Source organism: Saccopteryx leptura, chromosome 3 (assembly GCF_036850995.1).
Source record: "Saccopteryx leptura isolate mSacLep1 chromosome 3, mSacLep1_pri_phased_curated, whole genome shotgun sequence".
NCBI lineage: Eukaryota > Metazoa > Chordata > Mammalia > Chiroptera > Emballonuridae > Saccopteryx > Saccopteryx leptura.
This window is the reverse complement of record NC_089505.1, coordinates 210,982,121-211,000,819: the sequence shown is the minus strand read 5'-3', so window position 1 is coordinate 211,000,819 and position 18,699 is coordinate 210,982,121. Positions and strand designations below refer to the sequence as shown.

The window sequence follows — 18,699 nt, the reverse complement described above, 5'->3', positions numbered from 1 at the left end:
TGACCACAGGCTAGGAAACCAGAAAGCCAAATAGGTTAGAACTGTGTTTAAAGTAAGAACAATGAGGCTCTGGTCTAAGGCCAATGAGAGTATCCTACAAATAGAAGTACATAGGAGTGCATGGCTTTTATAATATCTATCTGGAGCTCTCTCTCCAAAATGGAGGTCTAAAAGGAAATAATGCTATGAATTTCCCATGTAACATGAGCAATTTTGTTAGAGTATCCTTTCTTTCCCATTGCAGTTTCCTTTGAGAAAGAAAACACACAACCTCTTAAAGAGACTCTTGAGGAGTTTACCTGTCACAAATGTCCCAGTTGCTACAGAATTTCAGCAGAAACAGACTCAAGAACAGGTGTCTATATGCCTTGAAAGTCTAGAGATCTCAGAAGAGCTTAGCTTCTGGGCCTCTTCTATGGTCACCACTCATAACTGCTTCGGGGCTCCTAGTAGGCATTGCCCACAGCTTTTCAATGGATTTGGGATGAGGTATCAGGTGGCAGAGTTACTGACTAGGTCCTAAGTGTGGACGGACTGAGATTGGAAAGGTGTCTCTCTTCTCCAGATGGACATTCTGTCCTTGGCTGATCTGACCATGAGCCTGAAATTGTTTTTTGTTCTTTACCCATTTTTGCTACAGTGATTGATATTAATACACGTCTGCTACACCCAAGGTCCAATCTCGGTGATGCTGCTTATCCTGCCTTCCCCTTTCTTCTGGTACCATCCATAAAAGGGTGTGTGAGAGGGTATGGGAGGCTGACTGCTCAAAAGCTCCACTGGAGGAATGGGTTGGAGCCAGACATCCTGAGTGAAATGATGTCCTGAGTGAAGGCTAAGCAACCAAGAGTCACAGCACACAATGAAGAGAAAGGGCCTTTTAACTGAACTCTGGGTCAGCAACACTGTGTTATCCCATATCCAAGTTGAAATGCCTGTCCAGATTAAACTTCAGAACTGACCTGTTATCATCCCTGATTTTTACTGAGCATTTTTGAAGAAGAAAATCCTTTAGGGGGCTAATTGATCCCAGGCCTGAGAATTGAACACGGGTTTCTAGAGCTACTTCAGAAGAAAACGTCCAATAATTTAACTCCATGTATCACCTAACATTTCGGCTGGAGCACACACACTCAGATCATTTGAACAAAAGATAGGCAGGATACTATTTAACTCTCACAGCACAGAATGTTTTCCATAGTAGTGTAGCAAGAGTTAATGCAATAAAACCCACAGTACTGTCAATCATAAATAAACCCAATGAAACTTGTTCAGATAGTACTGAGGCAATACTAACAAAGCCATCATAAAATCATCTAAGACCTGAGACACATAAAAAGTTTATTATTCATCACTGAAATAAAGTGCAAACAAGTTCATCTTATAAAGATCCAAAAATCCTTATGATTTTGGTCCGCAGAGCCTTAAAACAGTGCCTGACAAATTTTAAGTGACATTTCTAATTAATCATTGGATTTTTACAGTTTATTGTAAGCTATAAATTAGATACTCACAAGGCAGGGCAAGAGGAAATCCTCTTGTACTGGGCATGAGTCCTAAGTCCTCTGGACAAACCTACTCATCAGCGGAGCCACATTTTGGTGTTAAATATCTACTAGAGATGGAATGGACCATGAATCTGAAGATTATTGTCATTCACATTGATTAAAGTAGGGTATAGAATGTGTACAGAGTTCAAAAACTGATAGAAAATCATTACAGTTGTGGCTCTATCTTGTGCAGGAAATACTCTGAGGGACATTTTTACATTTTTTTTGGTGAAACTAATACTTTTTAATATACCTATAATATGACTCCTTTTAATACTATCACATATTCAATAATTACTATGAAGAAGTGTGACCAAACACTCCTATATATAAAAACCACTGATTTACGCTCTTTAATTAGATGCAGTGACGATGTAGACAATCTAGGACAATTTTATTCCTAGTGAGGAATTTGGTTAAAAGGGAGGGAAGTTTTTTAAGTATCGAACATCAGGAACAAACAGCTCCAATGAGAAACAGGGATTTTCTTTCATAGAATAAATTAAAATTTTTAAAGTGATTTAAAGATTATTATTTCTTTTTTTCATGTGTGTGTGACAGAGACAGAGAGACAGAGAGAGGGACAGAGAAGGACAGATAGGCAGAAATGGAGAGAGATGAGAAGCATCCATTCTTTGTTGTGGCTTCTTAGTTGTTCATTGATTGCTTTGTCGTATGTGTTTTGATCAGGGGGCTACAGCGGAGTGAGTGACCCCTTGCTCAAACCAGTGACCTTGGGCTCATGTCTATGATCCCATGCTCAAGCCAGCAACCCACTTTCAAGCTGGATGAGCCTGCACTCAAACTGGTGGCTTCAGGATGTCAAACCTGGGTCCTCTGCATCCCAGTCTGACATTCTATCCACTGCACCACCACCTGGTCAGGCAAAGATTATTATTTCAATTCTCATTTTCTAAAACAAAAATCTGAAAAATTGGAAACTTTTTCCTTAAAATCAGGAATAAGACAAGAATGCCCACTCTCTCCACTCTTATTCAACATAGTTCTTCAAATCCTAGCTAGAGCAATTAGGTAAGAGAAAGAAGTGAAAGGCATCAAAATTGGGAAAGAAGAAGCGAAAGTGTCACTTTTTACAGATGACACGATTCTGTATATAGAAAACCCTAAAGATACCACCAAAAATACTATTAGAAACAATAAACAAATACAGTACAATTTCAGTATACAAAAAAACCAATGCACAAAAATTCACTGTTTTCTTATATAGTAACGATGAAAGTTCAGAAAAAGAAATGAAAAAAAAATCCTTTTGCTATTGCAACCAAGAGAACAAAATAACTAGGACTAAACTTAACAAAGATTGTGAAGGACCTATATACTGAAAACCACAAAGCATTATTAAAAGAGATTAGAAAAGACACAATGAAATGGAAAGATATCTCATGTTTATGGATTAGAAAAATCAGCATACAGACTTCATGCAATCCTCATCAACATCCCAATCTTACTTTTTAAAGAAATAGAATAGGCCCTGGTTGGTTAGCTCAGGTTGTTTAGAGCATTATCTCGCCATGCCAAGGTTGCAGGTTCAATCCTGAGTCAGGGCACATACAAGAATCAACCAATGGCGGCATGAATAACTGGAACAATAAATCGATGTTTCTACCTCTTTCTCTCTGTTTCTCTCCCTTCCTCTTGCTCTAAAAATCAGTAAAATTAAAAAAAATAGAAATACAACAAAAAAATTAACAGATTTGAATGGAACCACAAAAGACCCTGAATAGCCAGAGCAATCCCGAAAAAAAAGAATGAAGCTGGAGGTATCACACTACCTGACTTACATTATACTACAGAGCTATGGTATGCAAAGAAGCATGGTACTGGAAGAAAAACAGACATACAGACCAATGGAACAAAATTGAGAGCCCAGAAATAAAACCACATGTATATGGGCAAAATAATTTTTGATAAAGGAGCCAAAAACACACACTGGGAAAAAAATCCTCTTCAAAAAAAAAAAAAGCCTCTTCAATAAATGGTGCTGGGATAATGGAAAAACCACATGCAAAAGAATGAAACTAAATTACAGTTTGTTCCCATGTCCAAAAATCAATTCAAAATGAATCAAAGACCTAAATATAAGATCTGAAATAATAAATTACATAGAAGAAAACATAAGTACTAAACTTATGGACCTAAGTCAGAGAATATTTTATGAGTTTGACCCCAAAGACAAGGGAAGTAAGGGCAAAATTAAATAAATGAGACTATATCAAACTAAAAAGCTTCTGCATAGAAAAACAAATAAACACCTGACAATAAAACAAAAAGGCAACCAACTAAATGAGAGATGATATTTGCAAACAAACAGCTCTGACAAGGGTTAATATCCAAAATATATGAAGAGCTCATATAACTCAACACCAAACAAACAAATAATCCAATTAAAAAGTGGTCAGAGGATCTGAACAGACACCTGTCCCAAGAAGACATATAAACAGCCAACAGACATATGAAAAGATGTTCAACCTCACTATCTGTATCTGTTAGAGAAATGGAAATCAGAACTACAATGAGCCCGACCTGTGGTGGTGCAGTAAATAAAGCATTGACTTGGAATGCTGAGGTTGCTGGTTCAAAACCCTGGGCTTGCCCGGTCAAGGCACATATGAGAAGCAACTATTATGAATTGATGCTTCCTATTCCTCCCCCATCTTTTCTCTATCCTCTCTCTAAAAATTAATAATAAAAAAAATCTAAACACAAAAACATTCTCCCCAAGTATGGATGTTCTTAAAAAAAACACAAAACTACAATGAGATTACCACCTCACACTTATTAGATTGGCTGTTATCAACAAGACAGGTAATAACAATTGTTGGAGAGGCTGTGGAGAAAAAGGAACCCTCTTCCACTGTTGGTGGGAATATAAGCTGGTACAGCTATTACAGAAAATAGTATGGCAGTTCCTCAAAACATTAAAAATAAAGTTATCATTTGACCCAGCAATCCCTTTTCTGGATATCTACCCTAAAGGCTTGAGAACATTTATTCACAAAGATATATGCACCCCAGAGGCAGATTTAATGGTGGGCGCACGTCCTGAGCCCCGACTTCTGAAGGTTCCCACAAAACTCCAACTTTACATTTTTTTCTAATGATACCAAGTTTGGTTTTATATGTGCAATTTTAACATTAAGAGTACATAATATTTTTTATTTATTTAAAAATATGGTTAACATGTATTTTTTCCTTGTCTCTCTTTTTTAAAAGGAATCCAATATTTTCTTCTGTGCCCGAGGCCTCAACCAACCTTAATCTGCCTCTGATGCACCCCTATATTCATTGCAGCATTATTCACAGTGGCCAAGAAATGAAGACAACCAAAATGTCCTTCGACAGAGGGTTGGATAAAGAAGATATGGTACTGTGGAATACTACTCAGCCATAAGAAGAGGTGAAATACTGCCATTTGTGACAACATGAGTCAACCTTGAGAATATTATGCTAAGTGAAATAAATCAGTCAGAAAAAGCTAAGAACTATATGATTTCATTCATGTGTGGGATATGAAACTGAAGCTCGAAGACAGACAATAATATGGTGGTCGTGAGAGGGAAGGGGTTGGGAAGAGGTAGAGGGTAAAGGGGGCCGTAAAAATGGTGGCAGAAGATGATTTGACTTTAGGTGGTTGGACTATAATGCAGTATACAGACCACATAGCTGAGAAATGTACACTGAAACCTGTATGATCCTACAAATCAACATCACCTAGATAAATTTAATTTAACAAAATCTCTTCGATAAATACAGTCACCTACCTCATAATATAAGGGAACACCACCACTAAGAGGTTTCTTTGCCTTTTTAGATCCGGTTCCAAAGAGTTCATGTGTTTCATTAATCTGTAAGAAAATTAAATTCATCTATAATGAGAAAGAAAAGCATACATAAAGAATACTTACGTAATGTAGCTTTCAAATACGTAGGTGACTTGAAGGTTTGGAAAACCCAGCAAGGAAGAGCTATTCATCAATAAGGTGAAACCTTCATAGTCACTGTGGTCAGATCTCAGTAATTGTATGAATATGTGCCATCTGACAGGACCTGATTTTGTTCTCGGCCCCTTTGACCTCTGACAGCAATGATTTTCTGTAGACTTCATTATTCTAGTTAGACTTCCCTGGGACATTAAATAATTTAATCTTTTATTTTATTGACCCTTTCACTAAATAATTGCTCATAGTACCTAGAATGAAGCTTGGTATGGTCTCAGAAATTTTTATTGAATGAATGAATGAATGAATGTTGAATAAACAACATTCATGGACAAAAGAAATTATTTTCTCAGATTAAATGATTCAAATTATTCTAGCTAAGTATTTAAAATAATCCACCCAAATTTACCAAATAGCCCAAGGATGATAGTTTATTTGATTATTTTCTCCTATTGTTGTTTTTTAAAATCCTCAGTGGCTTGGAAATGGGAAAGAAAGGTACCTGCTGAAGAATGTCTTGCCACGATATCACACTGAAGAGCTTACGCTGAGGGACCTGGACAGCCATGGTGAGGGCTCTAATGAGAAGATCGTCCTCAATCTGGTTTCCAACAAGAAACGCGATGGAGCCCTTCCATTCATTCTATTACAAAACCAGAAGGAATTATATTCTTAGTACTCCTGGCTAGGTAATTGTGTGTCAAAGGCTTCTACTAAAAAACAGGATAATTTCCCCATAAACCTTACTTTAAAAACAGAATTAACCTTGAAGTCTATGTGGGTTCCTTTTTCAAGTAGCCGCTAGGCGGCAGTATTGTGTCAAATTTCATGCAGCTTGATCGAGAAGCCCTTTTCTTAAGAAAGTAGCTCTTTTATTTTAAAGAAGACAATTTTAAAAAAACGACACACTTTTACTAGAATACTTCCCAAGAATAACTTGGTGTAGGATAGCAAGAGTTCATTCATATGTTACAAAATATACATTAACATATAATCGCAAAAGCAGAAATTTTTGTTTTGTTTGCTGATACATCCTAAGATTCTAAATAGTGCTAGGAACATAGTAGGAACTCAAGAAATTTTTGTTGAATTTTGGGTAATGTTGAATTGGTTGCGAATGGGCTTACATATGAGGTAAAAATGCAATCCCTGAAGTTTTTGTAAAGCACAGAACTCTAGTTCTTTTCCTCCTAATGTAACACAAGAATTTCATTGTTAATCCACTCCCAAGAATTAGGCTAAAATGTTAAACTGGGACATTAAATTTTGCATCAAATAATTAAAAGAAATGTTACCAAAGACAATATTCTTATTCAGTAATCCCTTTCTCTCTATTATAAATAAAATTTCTGTTGGGAAGAAGCAATTCTCTGGAGGAGATTAAGAATGCATTTTACTGAATTACTGACTCTGGGTGCTAAGGGAGGAGCCAACATGCAAATCAGATCTAGTGCTTTTAAACTCAAACAGTCTTATGAGGGGAGGGTTGGACTAAGCACACATGATGAAGACATTAGGAAAGAGAGATAATAATAAGAGAGAGCATTCCAACCATGTGAGCCCTCTAGGCCTAAGCCTCCCCACTTAAAAAAATAAAATGGTTGGACAGGACAACTTCCACTTCCCTTGGGCCCCACTCTAGAGATTTGATTCAAATGGAGTAAACTCTCCCTTGGTGGATTCTAAAACAATGTCTAAGATGATTTTGAAAGATATGACACACATTTAATGAAATGCATAATTTCCATGTGGTTCTCTCTGGCTTCTGTCCACTCCACTACCAGGGTAATGACAGAACTGAGTATAGGTGGGAGAAAAGATCTCAGTGCAAATTCTTCTTTACCATCACATAGTGATTATCACTAAATTTCTTTTACTCCTTTCCTTGGAAACTTTCTAACGATTTTAAAAAACCCAACCAATTTTGAATGCCGTCACTAAAATAAAAACCACACATAAAAGTACAAAAATGTCTACGTTATCTACAAAGGGTGGACATGAGTGTGTGTGTGCATGTGGGGTGTGGCATGTATGTTTCCCTCTGTTATAGTGAGTTTAAAACCTGTTTTTGTTGTTGTTTGCTAATTCACACTTAGGAAGACTAAGCATCTACTTTTTAAATATTTTGATTCTGAAAAGTAGGTATGGTATTTATAATGCATGCTTTAGAAAAAAGTTCCATTATCACAAAATGAGTTTTCCTGCATTGGATGCCTTTCTTTTCTCTTCTCTGCCCCTCAGTCAAATATGCAGCTATAATCATCATTAAAAGGAGGAAAATTGCTTTCATTCTCACAATAACATACACATGGTCTTGAATAAGCAATACCTTGAAGTTCCTGTCTGTCACTTTCCAACACTGAAGATCTTCATGACTGCTCCTATCCCTAACCCCACTCTCTAATACAAGTTTCCTTGTAAATATTTGAAAGTTAATGGTGACAAGGAAAGGCTGCCTTGCTTTGGAGACAATTCAGAAAAAGGGCATTGTAGTCCAGCGTCTACCCATTGGTATCTGGTGTCGAAAACAGGCGTTGACTGTTTCAGACCAGAAAAAAAGAAGGGAGGAAGAAGGAACTAACAACTATTGAAAAATGCCATGTGCCAGGCATATGTTATCTCATTAAATCCCTAAGTAATCTCTTTAAATAGGTACATTAATACTTTATAAATGGAAAAACAGAGGCCTTATGAAGTTAAAAAACTTGTTAAAGGTCATTTTGTCAAAAACCACACAGAAACCACATACTGGCTTGCAATTTTGTGATCATTTCAGAACAATTTTGAGAGCAAAGCCTTTGGGGTCAGTATGCCTTTCTGTAATCCTTAAATTGCACCTAATGGCTACTCCAGCCACAGTGAATGGAATAGATGAAGATTTACATCACATATTGAAGTGTATAAAACCTTCAAAGATAGATTATGTATTAAATCCTTAAAACACCAAAGATTGATTTTTATAAATGCAATTTTACAAAGACTCAAAGAGGTTAAGTAAATTTTCCAAGGTTCCTTCTCTCAAAGCCCAGTGGTCTCGTTACTTGGCTCTAGAATATATTTTAACACATGACCTGTTCCTTCTATTCATGGCACGGTACTGAACCATATGAGATCCCTGTGGTCACCTGGAGGCAGTTCACCTGGGATACAGCAGGCACAGATTTGTTCAGGTCCAGAGCTCTCTGTGAGCCCTGCTGGGAGCTAGGCCCATTTTTCCATTGGAAGGGTATGAAGAGTTCCACTAAGGCTCAGTTTCCTGTCTGCACTCTCTAGCCCACCAAACTGCTGCTCCAGAAATCAGATCTATTTGGTATAAAAGGACTCCTGGAGGACTGTGTTGGAGTCACGATTAGTGTCTAACAGTATCTCCAGAATGGACTAACCAGCCCCAAATCATGCAAACCAAGATGCACTCACTGGCGTGCTGCACTAGGGGGCAGTGAGATGCCAGGAAATGCACAATATTTGAATAACAAAGAGCAGTTATTTCCTGTGTCTAATTAAACGATGCTCTGCAAATATAATTTCTGAATCTTTTTCTTAGCAGTTTAGGATAAATGTAGCTAACACCCAAATCTCTACCAACTGGCTGCAGTTTTACAAATTAGAAAAATTCTGGAAAAAATTGAACACTGAGTAGATTTGGCAAAATACTATTAAAAACACCCCTTCACTTGTATCCCACCAACACAGTTAAACAAAGTCCATAAGTTTGAGTTCACTGGGTGGCAAGAGCAATTTAGTATAGAAAAAACAAAGGTTGACCATGGAGGAGAAATGAAAGCAGGGTGTGGATAGCCTGATTCATCACACCAGTGAGTCCTTCAGGCTTCCTACCCATGGGTAAATTTGTTTAAGACAGTTCAGAAAATTTGGGTGTAATTAGTAGCATAAGCCTAGAGAAAGAAAACATTAATCATTTTAGGAAAAACTACACTGGATGTATCCAGTGGTGAAGGAAGAGGGTGTCAGTCTGACACACCTCAGACCCCTTAGGAAATAAAGTCAGCTCTCCAGGGCCAGGAGGCATCTACTGTACTAGATTCCTGCCCTCTAGTAGTCATTCAAAGGATGGAATGAAGTCATGTATGGACACAATCCATTACCTTTTATTTACTTTACCAGTCTCACCTAATTTGAAGTCTGGAAGGAGGGTGTCTGAACCTAAACACTTACATACTGGTCTCCTAAAGCAAGAATGTATTCATGTAAATGCAGAGAATCTGGCTGTCTCACATATGCGTACTGTCCCAGAGACACACAGTACATTTATAACTATTTTTCTTTCATATATTGCAAATCCTCCAAATTTTAATGTAGGCATTTCTATATTCTAATATAATTATAAAATACCTCTCACAAACAAGTGAAAAGTAGCTTCTGGGTGATAGGATTGAGACTCTTTCCTTATATTAGCATAGAGAGCAGCTGGTACGGGACAGGAATGGCAGGACAGGCCACTTTAGCCCAGAAAGACCCAAGATGAAAGTCCCACAGTCCTCTACTGACCAACAATGGCCAGCACCTTTATTTGGAGAAGATATATAAAAGCTCCAAGTAAAATCAATGCACTAAAAAAGTCACGTAGTGTTAATAGTTATTTACCGCTGTGTAGATACGCAAACCTGTACTTGGTGTCAATACTCTCCTGAAAGAATCGACTCTGTTAAGTAGATTTGCTGCCAGATGGACAGGGATTTGTGAATATCTTTCTCACACTGTGTTTTTCCTTCACAAGAAGTCTTGGATCAAAAAATGGGCAAAAGAAATGAATAGATACTTCTCCAAAGAGGACATACAAATGGCCAATAGACAGGTGAAAAATGTTCAACATCACTAATCATTAGAGAAATGCAAATTAAAACCACAATGAGATATCACCTCACACCAGTCAGAATGGCGCTCATCAACAAAACAGCACAGAATAAGTGCTGGCGAGGATGTGGAGAAAAGGGAACCCTCCTGCACTGCTGGTGGGAATGCAGACTGGTGCAGCCACTGTGGAAAACAGTATGGAGATTCCTCAAAAAACTGAAAATCGAACTGCCTTTTGACCCAGCTATCCCACTTTTAGGAATATACCCCAAGGACACCATAGAACGGCTCCAAAAGGAGAAATGCACCCCCATGTTTGTAGCAGCATTGTTCACAATAGCGAAGATCTGGAAACAGCCCAAGTGTCCATCTGAGGACGAGTGGATTAAAAAGCTTTGGTACATATATACTATGGAATACTACTCAGCCATAAGAAATGATGACATCGGATCATTTACAATAACATGGATGGACCTTGATAACATTATACGGAGTGAAATAAGTAAATCAGAAAAAAAACTAAGAACTATATGAATCCATACATAGAAGGGACATAAAAATGAGACTCAGAGACATGAACAAGAATGTGATGGCAACAGGGTTGGGGGGTGGGGGGAGGGGAGATGGGGTGAAGAAGGAGAGAGGGGTTGGGGGAGGGTAGGGGCACAAAGAAAACCAGATAGAAGGTGACAGAAGACAATTTAACTTTGGGGGAGGGGTATACAGCACAATCAAATGTCAAAATAATCTAGAGATGTTTTCTCTCAACATATGTACCCCGATTTATCAATGTCACTGCATTAAATTTAATAAATAAATTAAAAAAACCCACAATGAGATATCACCTCACACCAGTCAGAATGGCGCTCATCAACAAAACAGCACAGAATAAGTGCTGGCGAGGATGTGGAGAAAAGGGAACCCTCCTGCACTGCTGGTGGGAATGCAGACTGGTGCAGTCTCTGTGGAAAACAGCATGGAGATTCCTCCAAAAATTAAAAATGGAACTGCCTTTTGACCCAGCCATCCCACTTTTAGCAATATATCCCAAGAATACTATATCACTGACTCAAAAAGGGAAATGCACCCCCCATGTTTATGGCAGCATTGTTCACATTAGCAAAGAACTGAAAACAGCCCAAGTGTCCGTCAGTGGATGAGTGGATTAAAAAGCTTGGTACATATATACAAAGGAATACTATGGGGCCATGAAAAAAATGGAAATATTACCTTTTGCAACAACATGGATGGACCTGGAAACTATTATGTTAAGTGAAATAAGCCAGGCAGAGAAAGAAAAATATCATATGACCTCACTCATTTGAGGAATCCAATGAACACTGTGAACTGAGGAATGGAATTGAGACAGAGGAGGGATCAAAGGGACCAGAGGAAAAGAGGACAGAGGGAAAGGGGATGAGAGGATGAGATAAACCTGAAGGGAAGGAGGGAGGGAGATGTTGAGGTGAATACGGAGGAGGGGGGATGCATTCGGGGCAACACTAGAATCTATGCAAACACAACAAATTAAATGAAAAAAAAAAGGAGTCTTGGATATCCATCAGCAAGGAGTGTTAGTATTGGCTGTTGACCAGCAGGAGAAATATTTTTATTTACATAGAACTGGCTGCTGCTATAATTGTATTTGTTAAAAAGGAGTTCTAACTATAAAATAAGCTGGAAATATAGGTTAAAAATGGGTACACATTGTTATATAACAAACAAGAATAATACAAATGACCAGGATATGCTGTTATTTAACTCCTTTCATCATCTTTAGTAAATAAGTTCTTATTATATATTCTCCTCTAATTATAGGTTTATCACAATTTTTTATGAAGACTATATCTTAGACCCTACTTATCCATGGGGGATATGTTTCCAAGACCCCCAGTGGATGTCTGAAACCACATATAGTAATGAACCCTGTATGCACTATGTTTTTTTCTAAGTATACATCCATACCTATGATAAAGTTTAATTTATAAATTATGTACAGTGAGACATTAACAACAACAATAAAATAGAACAACTACAACAATATACTATAATAAAGTTATGTGAATAGCTTTATTTCAAAAGTATCTTGGGGTCATTATTATATAAAATGAGGGTTACTTGAACACAAGCACTGAGATACAGTTAATCTGGACCTAAATGGCTGCTAACTGACGCAGGTGGTAAACAGCGTGGGCACACTGGGCAAAGGGGTGATTGACATCTCAGGCGGTACAGAGTGAGACAGCACAAGATTTCATCATGCTACTCAGAATGGCCCATAATTTAAATCTTATGAATTGTTTATTTGTGAAAACTTCCATTTAATATTTTCAGACTATAGTTGACCATGGGAAACTGAAATCACATAAAACAAAACTACCAATAAGGGGGCACCACCGTAGTTTGACATATTATCATTATGCTGTGATAAGTACTAATTATTTAGAAATTGGTTCACATGGCTGTCACATTTTCTTAACTAAATTGTAAGCTCTTTAGGTCAGAATTTATGTTTAATATGCTTTTGCATATTATGGTGCCCAGTAATGAGTGGAAATAGAGCAGGGATCTATACATAAATATCTGTTGATTGATATTTTATAATCATTATTATTTATTGCTTTATATTAGAGAGACAGAGAGAGAGAATGAAAGAAAGAGAGAGAGAGAGAGAGAGACACTCATTTTGTTGTTCCATTTAGTTGTGCATTCACTGGTTGCTTCCCGTATGTGCCCTGACCGGGTATCAAACCCGCAACTTTGTCATTTCAGGACAGTGCTCTAACCGATGGGGCTAACCAGGCAGTGCTCTGTTGATTGAGATCTTAAAGTAACAGAGAATATGTCTGGACACTGAAGATTTTGACCCTGGAAATTGTAAAGTACTAGATTGTAATATATCAGAAAACTGGGCAGGGTATATAGGCCATAGCCCTGAAGACCTTTAGGAGGAAACAGACCTGATGTGACATGGTTTGTAATAGGCATCATGAACAAGGATCTGGAGAATTAGTCCCTGCTCCCATTCCTCTGCTATGACAAGCTTCCTGGGAGTGACTCAGACAAGCAACCAGATGCTCAGGGAAGGAGGCAGCTCTTCTGGATCAGAGAGAAAAAGCCAGAGACTCACAGACACTTATGCATTGACTAGAAAACCATTCCTCCCATCTCTTTCCTTCTTCCATCTTTCTCCCATCCTCCATCAAAACAGACTTTGACGGCCTGCTCCCTCTTGCCTTCCACTTACAGACTGCAAATTCTTTCTCTTTCTCTTTCAAGATACCTTTGAAATTCTTATGAGTATGACTTTATGGTGGAAGAATATCAGGGTGGTGTGAAAAAGGAGACAGAGTGAAGCCACACATGAAATGAGTGGTCGAGGTCCAGAGTTTAGGAGAGCTGCAGAAGCTGAACCTGACCTCTGCCTTCTGTTGGTGAGTGGCAGCAATGCCCCCGCTCACTGACCCAATTTTTCTGACCTCCGTCCTGGAGTGTGTGGCACTTGATTGCTCACAGTTCTTCCCAAGTCTGTCCAGTAAGGCTGCATTGATTACTTGAAATCTGCCATGGTGGGAGTATTTAAATGGTAGCAATGGCAAATGCTACAAATCAGACCTTTCCCCCTGGAGAAGAGTTTGTGAAATATTTCCCAGCACATTGTGGTCTCTCTATCCCAGGAAGGCCTGTGTGTCTAGGACAAGCCAAGGCTGTCTCTGAGAAATTAGTGAGTGCAAAGCAGACTCTCTTCATCTACTGCACCCACACCCACAATGTACATCGTGCTGCAGTGTGCTGTGTAAATTGAGAATTAAGTGTCTGCTGATGCTATTTCAGGTATTATCTAGCTTGAAGAACTATTCTTCACAATAGGTTCTATGAAAAGCAGGTGACAAGGTAAGAAGAGAGAAGCCACTGTGGAAGGAGCAGGGCCAATCCCTCCCAAACTTTCCTTTCCTCATTATCTACTTGAGAGTCTGAGCATGTGGCCATAGGTGACAAGACTCCGTCATATTTTGGTGGCCCTGTGGAAAAGCACAGGTCACTGAGGCATAATGAGAGTATGGGCTTGGGAGATAGACTGCCTGAATTTGATTCTGTTTTTTGTTTGTTTGTTTTTAGGTGAGAGAAGGGGAGCTAGTGGGGCAGACTTCCTTATGTGCCCTGACCAGGAACCACCCGGCAACCCGATTTGGGCTAATGCTCAAGTACCGAGCTAGTAATAGCATCTGAGGCTGATGCGCTCCAATGGAGCTACTGGATTTGTTCTTAATGCACCAGCTGTGTGTCCTTGGCAAACTGCTTAACTTCTCTGTGTTTTATGTATAAATGAGGACAATGACATTACCTACTTTGGGGGATTGTTGTAAAGATTGAATAAGAAAACCTACAGAAAACCTTTTTGAGCATTACAGGTAGTAATAATCATGGCCATTATCATGGATATTAATTTTTGGGGGGTGATCTGCTCATGTCCATCCAAACATGGTTATTTCATACATGCTGTGTCAAGCGTGGGCAGCTTTTATGGGTGAATCAAGAACAACTTCAAATCAAATATCAACAGTTGCATTATGAAAAAGCAAATATTAATTTGAATGACAATTTGTAAAATATTTCTCTTTTTGGTAACAATAAACTTGCTAACTGACAGATTTTTGAAATATTTTAGGTCCTTGGAAGAGGGGGCAAAAATCATGAACACAGGATGTTTAAAACTCTGCAGGTATCTACTTCACAGAGCCCAGGGAGAGAACGCAGAAATGTGGTAGGAGGGATCTCTAAGTCATTTTGCATCTGGGGCAGGTTTGTCAGAGACATCAGCCCATCACCAATTGTGAAAGGACATTGATTAGAGCTGAAGGACGAGTACAGAGCTGACTGAGGAGATGATGAGCTCTGAGGTAGCCACACAGAAGACTGAGCACCAGACTAATTCTCGTTAGAAGTGGGGACCTGTTTATTTGGCTTCAAAATATAAGGACATGGATCATATGTTTGGTATTTGGATTGTGAATATTAATCTGGTTAATTTTATGGACCCAGATCTAAGGAAACAGATGTCAGGTAGGGCTAGTTCTTAAAAACAAAAGCAAAGTAATTGAAGTTTATTTTTTATAGAGACTTTGTGCACCCCTCTCTCCAGATTAGATGGGCTCCCTGGCCTGCTGCTTGCTGTGTTCTGGTTCCCCCAGGACCCCTTACAGGACTCTGCAGAATCTACCATCCTCTTCTCCTAGGAAGAATAAAATTTACCCTCACCCTTTCTGTTCAGCTCAGGGCCTTAATAATTTATACTGATAACTTGAGAAATAAATATTCCCCAATATTTTAGTGAAGTTAAAAAATAAAAAAATTATAAGTATTTTTTCTCTCCAAGCTATCTGCATTTTCAAAAAGGAATCCCAGTGACTCTTGGGTTAACTCAAAGGGTTGCTCTGTTAATAGGGCCAGTGGAAAAGGCTCCCCTAGACTCATGACACCTAGACAACTTCCTATTTTCACCATGTACCTGGCATATAGTAGCATTCAATAAATGTTTCTTGAATGTAGCAGCCAAAACCACACACTAAAGAGAACTTTTACACATGCTTAGTATGGGAATACCAACTAAGTATGTGGGATCCCATCAGCTCCATGCAGTTTTTCACACAGCACTGGACAACACTCTCATGTCTTCAATTCACTGATAAGAACTCAGCAGTCTAGAAGCAACTTTCCTGTCATGCACACATTACCTGGCTGGCTTTCCTTGACTTCATAAATATTAAACGTGATCACTCATTAAAATTATGAAATTCTGTTGTAAAGATGCAGGATTCTGAAGTGATATCAAATTCTGCCTCTGTAATTTTTTAGCTAAATGACCTGGGAGCTATCTTTGTGACTCGGTCTTCTCATTTATGAAAGTAGATGTCGCAACCTTCCAAAGGTGCTTTACAAGGCTCAAATGAATGAATATACTTAGATTTATTTTGTAAATTCAAAGTTTCATGCAACTTTAAAATATGAATACATGCAAAATTATTTGTATTTACCCTAGAAAGTTTCACAAAGTGAGTTAAAAGAGGTGACTATTTCTGTAATTTTGAATTTGGATATGCCCTGTGGATCTGCTTTGGACAAGTTAGCCCCTGAGCTTAGGCTGTTTGTTTTTCTTTCGTTTTTCCGTCTTGGCCCATCCCACCAACCCAGCACATGAGCCTAATTCTGTTTTACTCCATGCATCAGAGAGTTTTAAGGCAGCTATTAAAACACCACATGGAAAAGCTTTGTAGGGAATTCTACTCCAGAGAGAAACCACAGAAACCACTACACACCTTAACTATCTCCCCACCCCCAAGAGTTGGCTAAAATTACAGGCTCCATTATGTTTGTACAATCCAACCAGTTTTTATTGCTTGAAGCAAAATCTGAGGTCCAAAAGGAACTTCATAACATAAAAAGTAAGGCAAACCTCAAAAGGAAACAAGCTTCTTTGTGTTTTCAAACAAATATTACATATCACAGACATTCTTCAAATGGAGGAGACCACGCAAAGCTAAAAGGAGTCCTGCTAATTGCTCCATGGATGTAAAACTGGAATCAGGGACTCACTTAAAAGAAAGATCTCTTTCATCATTAGGTATTAAAGGCTACAACCTTTCATCAGCTCCTTTCTCAGACATGAGACCTTGTGCCTTCACCAAGGTCTTCAAGTGTTGAGTTATTATCTTCCATACTAAAATTAAGATATATTTTCAAGACTCAATAGTATCTCATTAGTTACCCTATTGTAAACTTTTTTCCTACCCTCCTTTCTCTAATTTAAATGCAATTCATCCACTAATCACTGTGGTGTAGTCCATTAGTCCATGAATTTGTACACCTTGGCACTAGGCCTAACCAGAGGAAACAGAAAACCAACCAATACTCCTTCTAAGGAGCCATCCATCCTCATAGCTACTGCTTGGTTAATTATGTCTCATGGACAACTCATTTTCTTGCAATTAATGCAAGTGTCCTTACTTATCATTTATATACTACAAGGCCACTAATAGAGTTTAATTTCTGCATCTATCTTGACTGAGTGAAGATATGCAAGGATACTTCCGACAACCATAAGTATATAAGACTACCTAATTACAAGTACTCTATCCTATTCTCCCCTAAATTCAATAAAATGTACAAGAAATACCAATATTTTGGTAACCAAATTACATCCTCTATACTGTCTCTAATAACTGGAAGCAGGCCAAAGATTCTTTGTCTGACAACCTCTTCTAATTTTTAGGTCTAAAACTATCTCCAAATTAGGATACAGGGAAGAATGGGTATCCAAAGATGAGCCTGGGCAGTGTTCGATCTTCCAGACCCCCGAGTTTACATCATCTAGCAGGGTGGGGCCCAAATACTCACTGAGGTGCCTCATAAAAACCCTGAGAGTGCATGCAGAGCAAGAAGTGTGCCTTGCCTCAATTCAACAAAAAGAGGAGCACTTTAACAAGCATTTATTAAATTACTATGATTAAAGGTCTGTAATGTAACCAACGGTAAGAATGCATGAACATAACTAAGGGAGTTTGAAAGTAAGCAAACTTGCTTCAATATAAGTTGCTTAAAAGACTTTTCCTACTTAATGTCAGTCGCTCTGACTGGTACATTAGGGGAGTTAGGATATGATGCTCTCCAGAACTTGTTCCGTGCAGCGGCCCTGACTTTCCAGTGGCTCAGGACCCAGGGGTTGTTCCAAGAAGGTAAGAGGCAAGTAAGACCTATCTCTGAGTGAGGAAGTTGGGATAAGACACCCAAATCGACAAGCAAAGGGTAAAAAATATTGATCCAGATCAATCAATCCTAGCAGGAGGGCAGATGAGAGTGTAGATGGGTGGGCAATTGAGACCATTTTCCTAGAAAGCTTGTAATTTTCCTCATATTTCCTCTGACCTACCACTGTTTTGAGAAAGGGTTTCTTAGGAGGAAGACAAGTTTAAATGAAGGAGAGTTAGGAGGGAAGGTGTCACTGTAGCTAGGGGAGGAGTGGTGTGTCATCAAAAGCAATTAGAAGGTTACCAGTGACCTTACCAAGAACAGTTCCATTTGAGTAAAATTGCTTCCTGCTCAGTCCTTCACTCCTGCAATCCTATCCACCCTCATAATTCACATATCTCCTTCACAATACGAACCTCATTTAAGCACCATGTGACAAAAGATTCCAAGTTAATGATTATGAAAAATTTCAAGCCCTAGATCTGGTTATAATGATTAATTTTCTCCAATTACACAGGTATATGGAGTCTGTTTATTGATTACATCAGAGCAGTAATTCATTATAATTATTCTTCTCCTATTGATTCCCTAATATAGTCCTTACAATAGCTCTTTCAATGATGCAATGA

At 38.4% G+C, this 18,699-nt stretch overlaps 1 protein-coding gene across 1 annotated transcript in view; it reads right to left on the bottom strand.

Moving 5' to 3' along the window:
- Positions 1-18,699, bottom strand: part of SPAG17 (sperm associated antigen 17) — a 260,213-nt gene that overhangs the window by 227,883 nt on the left and 13,631 nt on the right. The window contains exons 2-3 of the mRNA XM_066377314.1: positions 6,012-6,152; positions 5,333-5,416 (exon numbers count right to left, since the gene is read on the bottom strand). Coding sequence (XP_066233411.1) covers positions 5,333-5,416; positions 6,012-6,152 — 225 coding nt within the window. The remainder of the gene's footprint in view (positions 1-5,332; positions 5,417-6,011; positions 6,153-18,699) is intronic.